General features: G+C 43.8%; 1 protein-coding gene across 2 annotated transcripts in view; it reads left to right on the top strand.

Moving 5' to 3' along the window:
• The window catches only part of DCBLD1 (discoidin, CUB and LCCL domain containing 1), a 46,776-nt gene extending 38,117 nt beyond the window's left edge, over positions 1-8,659 (top strand). Inside the window, exons 12-15 of one of the 2 annotated variants that reach the window (XM_071438075.1) lie at positions 842-932; positions 2,066-2,115; positions 3,638-3,757; positions 6,241-8,659. In XM_071438075.1, the coding sequence (XP_071294176.1) occupies positions 842-932; positions 2,066-2,115; positions 3,638-3,757; positions 6,241-6,758 (779 nt within the window). In that variant the 3' untranslated portion in view covers positions 6,759-8,659. The remainder of the gene's footprint in view (positions 1-841; positions 933-2,065; positions 2,116-3,637; positions 3,758-6,240) is intronic. The other variant, XM_071438084.1, reaches the window with a different exon arrangement.
• Positions 8,660-9,327: the final 668 nt, after the last annotated feature.

Raw genomic sequence — 9,327 nt, 5'->3', positions numbered from 1 at the left:
TGCCAGACCCACTGTACCAAATGCTACTTCCCATTAGGTAGCTGATAGTTGTAGAAATGCCTCTGTGAAAAAAACTAGTTGTAAGAAGCAATCAGTGGAAGAAAAAAAAATTCTGAAACTGCTTGCCAAGAGCAAGAAAGCTCTGTTCATCTGTGCAGCGGTAGGACTAAACCATATCCATGTTCACTGAAAATGAAATCCACTGAGATTTCATCTGCTAAATTGTAAATACCCTATGGACACTTCTACTGCCTTATTCTCACAGCTGAAAAGTGTCTGTGGAAACAGGGAACAGCACACTCCTGACACAAGAGCCACCCCACTTCTAATTTTCAAATCCCTGCTCTAAAGCATGTTGTGTTAGAATTTAACAGTGGCTGAACAGGATTTTTTCCCTAGGTTCCCTCATGGAAATCTTTGAGCTATTTTGACTGAAATGTTTCAGCCAGTTCAGCATGAGCCAGATACTTGGCATGTAAAATTGCAGTCTCCTTTGGCAGATTTATAAGCAACTGCAAACAGAGTGTGTATGAGTGGCTTTTTAAAAGTCATCTAGTGTGTAATAAGAAAGAGCTGCTCTTTGTAAGGATGCAAATAGATGCCAAGTCAAGTGTAACCCTTGAGAAAGTATATTCAACTATTTTGTTTCAACATTGTTCCACACGGGTCCATGGCATCCAACCATGGCTGAGGACTGTCTTTTAGTTTTACAGTTGTACATTCTCATGCTCTCTTCAAGAAGCATTCCTGCAACATTATCTTACCTTTTGCTGTAGTAAAAATTACCATCTTTGGAGTAATTTACCTTTTAAACTTTTATCCCTTCTTTTTTCTCATGCAGGTTTAAAGCTCACAGCTATAATTGTCCCCATCTTCATCGTGCTGTTTCTGTTCTTGTTCTCTGGAATTTGTATCTGCGCAGCCCTACGCAAGTAAGATACTGGCTTTTGTCAAAGGAGGCATTTGTGGGTACCTAGCTAGCCTGTCCAACTCCATGCCCTCTTTCCAGAGCCTCCTTACCAGGGAGCTGGGAATTGATCCTGTTTGTCAGTCTTTCTTTTAAGTAGATCTCAGTGCTGAGGGTACCCACTGCAGGGTTTAAATTGTAGCACATATGGGGAAGCCCTTCTGACAGAACCACAGACTATTATGCAAATTATAAATTAAACCAAGAGGAGCTGGTGCATTTATGGACATTGTAAATTATATTTCTTACTGTATGCCTCCCCTAGTCAGAGAAAAATGAAGGTAAAGCAGGTCAGAACTGTGCATAACCAGCTGCTCTCTTCACCCTACATATACCCACATGCATTGAGGTGTAAAGTAGTCAAAGACAGGAAACTTACCACACCAAAGCCAAATAAAAATTCAGTGAAGGGAAGGAAGATTTGAGCTATCTATCTGGATCATTTTCTTTCATTTCCCTCCTGTTGTGTTTCTGCTTCCCAGTCCCTTAAGTTAGAGCACTTACCCTAGCAGGCTGCCAGCAGAGCTCTGCTCTGTGGAGTCACACATACACTGGTGTAAGCAGCTAAAATGAAGCTATTTCATCTCACAAGACTGAGGACTGGAACAATCACTGCTAACTGTGCTTCCTGCTAGATGCACATTCCTATGAACCTGCACTTGCATGTTGAACCAGGAAATGCTTCTGTCAGCAGATGGGATTTGGAAGTGTAAGCAATGCTCTGATGAGGCTGCTTCATCACCAGTGATACTCAGCTCTGCCCTGGATTCCCAGTAAATCTATAAAATAGCCAAAGAATTCAGAAGAGCAGACCCAAACATAGCCCAGAGTGACACATCTAGACATAGACACATCAAACTTGTGAGTGCCAGCCCTGGAAATTTGAACACCAGCACTCACAACTTGCACATAGATGGAGAAAAAGAAAATGTCAAAGTGCTGGTTTGCATGCCTGATGTTCTAGTAAACAACAACCTCCAGGAACTCAAAGTGAAGCCTTGTCCTCAGCCACTAAATAAAAAGGCTCTGCTGGAGCTAAGGCACGAAGCTGAGATGCTGTAAGTACTGATGTTTATAAACCCTTTCCTCTCCTCACAGGCGAGAAGCCAAAGGACTTTCTTATGGATTATCCAGTACTCAGAAATCAGGTTAGTGGAGAATCATGCACTTTGTCCTGTCCTGTCCACTGGGCCAGCAGGAAGGGGTTTATGCAGCTAAGCATTTAATGCTTGTGAAATAGCATCCACATTTCCTCATTCAAATTCACCTCTTCATACAAGGGAAACAGCAAATGATAGTCTCACTTGTGTCATCCTAGCACAGTGCCCTGAGAAACAATATAATTTGGTTTCTATGACAGAAAGGCAATTAACAAAAGATCTATTATACAGAGTGCATAAATTAGCATGTAAGAGTGCTCCCAGGTGCCCTCCTTTTCCTTCCCACTTCCAAAATACCTATTTTGCAGAAAATTGCTGCTTTTCTTTTCCCCACAGCAGAGGGGATTGCCTTTCTCTAAGAGAGCAAGGGATAATCATTTTTTATGGCTTTAGTATTTTCTTCTCACTGCCCTTCCTGGCTGGAACTGTATTTATAAAGCCTAAGAACAGTGAACTGTATTGAATGAGGGATTGGCTTGAGCTCACTGCTTTAGGAGATGACTGCAAAATCCCGATGAAGTATTTTCTTTGTCTTGCTCAATAACATTTTCTAGAGTGGGGTTCCCATCAGCTTGGCAGTTGGGGTGTTTTCCTGGCCAACCAGTTCTGTCGAGGAATATCCTTCTGAAACTCAGCTTTCCACAAAAAACCCAAACCACTGAGCACTTCATATGTCTCTTGACAAGTCTTTTGCAATAGCTCAGCTCCAAAATTTCATCCCTCAGTAGGTGCTGACGTCAGTGAAAGGAATGCTGTTACCCACTGCAGCTCGCCCTCATTAGAAAATTAATTTGTACTTAACATCATATTTGCTAATATGATTTTTCAAGGTCACATCATAATCCTTTCTCACTTGCTAATGAGGACAAATCCCAAGAAATTGGAGATAGCCTCTTACCCAGTCAGTTCATTTGTTGTGTGTCTGCTTCATAAATCAAGCTCCTAAGCTCTTGTGAACCAGGCTTGGGGCTTGCAAAGCTGTGAGTCAAGCTCACCTCTCCCCAGACCTCCTGGCGCAGGCTCCAGCAAGTCCCTGACACTGAGGAGTTTTTCTTTTCTGTCTCACGAGGATGTTGTGAGAACAAGTTAATTGATGAGTGCAGGTGCTCAGATACCAATGAATCAGAAGCCACACTAATCCACTGCAAAAGAAGAAATTTTAAGCATTATTTTTGCCACATATTCAATGCCTAAACACAACTGACTTAAAGTTGGTATTTTATCAATATACTTTGTTAAGGCATCACTGTAGGCACCTACAGAGTTTGAGCCCTTCTTGCCAAAAAATCTTATATAAACTTGGAAATCCCAGTTGATGATTCACTTCTTCCTTCACCCTCCATATTCAGGGGGCTTTTTTTAAACAAACAGCCCATTTTAGTCATGTTTTAAAACTATTTCAATATATTGACAGCAATGAGTATACCGAAAATTAAACTTTCTGGTAAGTCTTCTGATTCCAAGCATTTAACTTGCTGATAAGCCTTCTATTTTAATTTCTTTTTCACAGGTTGTTGGAAACAAATCAAGCAGCCCTTTACCAGACATCAGTCAACCGAATTTACCATCAGCTATAATAATGAGAAGGAGACACCACAAAAGCTGGATCTGGTCACCAGTGACATGGCAGGTAACAGCTGCTCCCCCTCGGATCCATCCCTTTTGCTCTGTGTGCAGAGCCAGTAACAGGCAGAGGGATGGCCCAGCAGTGTGACAAGCTTCAGCTCTTATGCAAACTGAGGCCCAGGAATAGATTTATTTATATTCATCCCAAATGTATAGTGAAGCAGCTATAAATATATTAGGGAGGGAAAGGCCCACTGTTTTGGAATTTTGTTTTCGTGGAGTTGTTGGAAAAATTTCCTGACTCTGAAAGAGTTGCAGCTGAAGATACTGATGGAGGGCACTCAGGCATGGATAAAGTGCAAGAATGTGCCTAGGATAGGATTGCTTCCCTTTGCTGACTAATTTTTGTGTTTCTATTTAAACACAAGTGTCTCTGGAAATGGAACAAAGTATGATGCCCCTTGCTGCTGATCAAATAGAAAAATTACTTACTTGGTTTATAGTGGGATTTCATGCCTAGCTGGAAGTTGTGCTCAGATCCCTGTGCAGCTTTCCTGAACTATCTGGCAGATCAGGCCTCCTGAAGAGGAGGCAGGTAGGTGAGAGGGAAGAAGTAAGCAAACCACAGCACTTCTTCCTGTGCTACTTTGGCTCCAGGTCACTGTTTGGATAGAGCAAATCCCAGTGAAAGAGCATCAGTACTATTTGCATCCCAAAGGGATGATTTTTTAATTCATCCTCTTAGCACATCTTATCCCCGCCTAGTCTAGTCTGTCTGGTAAGGCTAGTGAGACCAGCCATTTCATGGGATCAGTCATCAGCACTCTTGAAGAAAGATTAGTTTCCTGTTTCCAGCCCCCAGACCTTAGAAATTCCTTAGAATTTCTTCATTGTGTTTGGCAGAGAAATACATTTAAAAAACAAATGGATGGTTACTGTAATTCCATATGGTGCTGCTCTCAATATCTTTCAAAGACAGTTTCAATCCTTTATAGAAACTTTCAATATAAATATGCAGAGACCTCTAAAGCAGCTTTAAGGAAAGAGAACGAATAAAGGTTGCTCACAAAATATGGTTTTTTGGTTCCCTGGCCATGTCTGGGAAGTCTTTGCTCTCTCCACCATCCCCTCCTGCTGTGTTTATGGGAAGTCTGAACTCTCAGCCTGGCTCAGGCATATTCCCAGCCTTAGCATTTCACCTGCAGTCTCCTTGAAATTAAGCCATGAAATAAGAATGTGGATGCAACCTAGAAATGTGCCATTTAATAATTTAATTGCAGGGAGCACACAGTTTGCATATAGGTTTTCATGCTACATGGAATTCCCTCACTTCAGACTGCCTGCTGGCTCCCAAAGGCAGCCAGGAGGAAGCCGAGATGCTCCATCCTGAGCGAGAGAGATTTCTGGGGATGGCGGCAGCGATGCTGGGGAGAGCTGCACTACTTACTTAGAGAAATATCATAACACCTTCACCCTACATGCTGAAGTTTGGGACCCAGCCAGAAACTGCCAAAAAGATTCACAGGACATATGGGATCGAATTCGACGCTCATGTCAGATGAACCGCGATGCCAGAACAGAAACCGAGCTAACTTCTTCACGCCTGCGTGCAAACACCACACTTTAGCAGTGTCATTTACTAGAGCTGTTCAGGCCACCCTTGGTATCTGTACGAGATTGTCACCAGCGCCAAAGCGAGAAAGTTAGAACGTTCACTTTCCTCATAACAGTGTTGCTTGTTTTTTCAGAAACTTTCTCGTTCAGACCTCCTCACACACAGCCTGGCACCTACCTTAGCTAGAGGTGCAAGCACACGCTTCTTGTGGCCGTGTTTCCTCCATCTCACTCCTTGCTCCTGCTCAGGCCTTAGGCCAGCTCTATCCCTGCCATCCCCCTTGACTGGGTGACTGCCCAGTCCCTCCGGCAGCACCATTCCCGCTTCTCCCCCCAAGCTCATCCCCCCTGGCACGCCTGCAGCCGTGCTGAGCTGGCTTAGCACATTTCACACTTCCATTGACTCTCTTGGCTGCCGTTTTGCCTAACTTCATCCTTCTTGTCAGTCAGCTGCTGTGAGATGCCTTTTAAATAAAGCCGGCTCGTTAAGAATCCTCTGGGCATTTTAATTATTCCAAAAGTGGAACACTCATTTTGGAGAACTTCTCGCTTGTGGATCTTCATGCAATGTCCTATGTCCAGTTTGTTGTTAATGTTTTGTTGACCTCACTCTTTCTTAGGGCTTTCAAGTATACTCCAGAAATGTTAATTTATTTGGTGGGGTAGGTAGGGAAAGGGAGGGAGAGAGTAGAAAAAGAGGTGGCAGATTGGACCTTCTCTGTGGTAAAGCTTCTGCCATGTTCTGCAACTCTTGCTCACTGAAGGAGGTTACAGGATCAGTGCTGGGGAAAGGTTTCCTCACATCCCCAAAAACCACACTTTTGATACAAAAACAGAGTAGCTTTTCAACATAAAATACCTATCTCTGCATAAGTATTATATACATAAGATAACCAATCTATGCCTTACTGAGCATTTCATGCTTCCTTTTAGATTATCAGCAGCCTCTCATGATCGGAACTGGGACGGTAACACGTAAAGGATCTACTTTTCGCCCCATGGACACCAAAGAGGAGGGAAGAAGGGGGAGTTCTGAGTTTGAAAATCACTATCACTGCCCTCACAGAGCTAACAGGCACGAATATGCTCTGCCCCTGACCAGCCAGGAGCCCGAGTACGCCACCCCCATCATAGAGCGGCACATAGCAAGAGAAGGTAATTTCCCCCCTGAGAACGGCTATAACGTTCCTGTCGCCTCGTCTCAGATACATTCCCTCACCGCTGGCAGCTTCTCCAGTTCCTGCAAAACCGACACCAGGAACGGAGACTATCAGACACCCCAGAGTGTCATAAACTACGACAAACCCAAAGTTAATGGTGTTCTGACCTCCGTGAGCTACAGCACAGACTACCAGAAGCCCCAGCACAGTGCTCTCGGGGGCGAGGGGTACTCCACGCCCAGAGACTGCCTAAAGCCCATCAGCCAGACAGCAATGACAGCTCTCTTGTGATCTGCCGAGCAGCAGCGGCACGGTGCGCAGGAACGTCGCTGCACAGCTTTCTGAAGTGAAAACAGAGTTTGGAGGGGCTCTGCTGTGGGAGGCAGAAGGCAAACAAGCCCTGTGTACATAATATTGCTGTCTTGCTGGGTTCTGACATCTGAAGAAAGCATATGCTGTTTATCACTGTTTATAGCAAGAGAGATGTTATCAGTGAAGACTGTACATCTTATTTTCTGTAACTGATCTCAGTGCTCCGTTTGCAATGTGTGCAATTTGTACATAGCTTTTATTTAAGGAGAATTTCTTAGGTTTCCTTTTCACCTGGGGGTTTGAAAGGATTGCAGGAATGACTATTTAAGAAAAACAGTCCTCTTTTTCTGTCTTTATCTTACCTGCTGCTGTACTGGCAGCTGTAAATGGTGTATCTTACGGTTGTGTTGATTCATCTCCTTTCCTATGATAACTAAAGATAGGGCTGTAGTTCTAATTAGGAGGATAGAAGTTAAACTTCTTGCTGCATAATGTGCATGAGAGAAGTCAGCTGAGTATTTAAATACTGTGCTCAAACACAACTTCCCAGCTGCTTTTTTAGCAGCAATTCTCACATGCTTGAATTTGATCTAGCATACAAGCTGAGCCCATCGAACTTGCAATTCATGTTAGAAAACAGGTAGAAAGGCTGAAACTGGTTTTGGGTTCAAGCCATGGTTATCACTCCACAACAGGAAAAAAAAAAAAAGAAAAAAAAAGAAACCAAACCAAAAAAACAGAACCAAACAACATATCCAATACCAGTTAATCTGGAGAAGTTATTTTAATTTTTTTTTATTTAGGAAGTGTGTGTGTAACCAAAATGTGAATTTAGAGCTGAGAACTCAGTGCTGTTCAAGCCCTAGCCAATTTTCTGCTGCTAAAACTTTAAGGAAATTTGTTCCTTGGCACAAAGCAGCAAACTTCCTGAACTCTTAATTTCTCCACTAGATATTTTTCTGTCTTACAAATTTAGTGTAACATTTTTGTTAAAAGTATTTCAACTAACTGAAACACAGTGTGTGTTTGGGTTACTGTTGCAGTTAAATTTGCAAGACAGCACATCAGCACTGCTGTTTTTGAACAGTTTTTCTTTTGCAGCTAATGTTTCCCTTAGTTCCGTTTTCAGACAAACTTGAAAAAGCTTGGGATTGGGTGCAATGTATCGCACAGTAGCTGGCTCCTCTTTCAGCAGGGGCAGCTTTGGAGCAGAGCAGCTTCTGGTCACGACTGGGATCGTCCACTGCCCCTCTACCTCCAGTGCTTGGGGCATTTCTTTGTATTCAAAAGCTTGTCCTAAAATGCCAAGAAGCAATATACTTCTGTGAAGAAAGAATGGTGCTATGCTTAAAGCACAAGGTTGGGAACGAGACCAGTAAAACCTGAGTTCTGGGAAAGCCACTCTTTGAAGGCCCTCTCTTTATTTCCTTGTACATAAATGGGATGATTTGCAAGGGATGCAACGAAGATTGATCAGTCTGTTCGCAGAGTGCTTTCAGACCTCTGGGTGGAAAGTGCTGTCAGAGGACAGACTGGTTGCAGTGGTACTGCTCACAAATACTGCTGACTCTGGCCAGACCCGAACTTAAGGCCAGCTCTGGGTGGGTTGCTTGCATACCCCTGTTTTGCAGCCTCAGGCGGTGCCATTCCTCCGTGCTGCCGCACCGTGCATGCGATTCCCGTGCAGAGAGAAAGAGTCAAGGTAACCTCGTAGCCTTCCTGTGTTTGCTGTCAATACAGTTTCTGTGAAATGTCTAAAACACCTCAGGTCCTGAAGTGAAACAGCAGCAGCCTGTTTGTTAGACCGAGCTGGGCGGTGTTGTTTACCTTCTGTTGTTTACATGTCTGTGTAAATAAAGAACACTGGTATTTGTAAATCAGCCACACAGGCCTGCCACTTCACTCGGTGATTCGATTATCGCTGCACGCCCACTCCCGCCACACACCCTGCAGGGTGACAAGGAAGTGTTCCTCACGCCCTGCAAAAGTGCCAGTTGCGCTGCTGCAATTCACGGCTCCAGTGTGACAGGCTAAAAAAAGATCCTCTCAGTGCCCCATTTAGCCCAGATTTTCTGTCCATAAGCTCTAGAGAAGAAGAACCCACAAACAAACTCCTGCGGCAAACCCTGCTGCAGGAAGCGTATGATTGAGGAAAGGATGAGGATGCCCTCCTGATGAGCTTGAAACCAATCCTCTGCCCACACAACTAATTAGCCTGGCTTGTCACTTGACAAACAAGTCAGTAATCAGGCCTACTCCCCACCTAATGAGGCAGCTAAGGAACACAGCAATGCAAGGGGACTAGGCAGCAGATGACACTACTTGTATTATAATGAACTTTTTGCATATTTCTGCCACATGCTTGGCACATCTGCAGCATGGTACAAGTGTCAAAAGCTTCTTGGCAGCATCTGCCCATTTCTGCTGTCATTCAAACCCATCTTAATACAGCTGATTTAGCCTAATGGAAAGTTTGGTCTCAATTTGCACCTTGCCTTCATCCCCACCCCTGTCAAAAGAAACCCAACAAACCTGCAAAGCTGGGTTA

The sequence above is a fragment of the Agelaius tricolor genome, unplaced genomic scaffold (genome assembly GCF_023055355.1).
Source record: "Agelaius tricolor isolate 1412-34295 unplaced genomic scaffold, bAgeTri1.0.p SCAF_1, whole genome shotgun sequence".
Lineage (NCBI taxonomy): Eukaryota > Metazoa > Chordata > Aves > Passeriformes > Icteridae > Agelaius > Agelaius tricolor.
The sequence above is the reverse complement of the archived record's forward strand: the minus strand, read 5'-3'. Positions and strand labels throughout refer to the sequence as shown.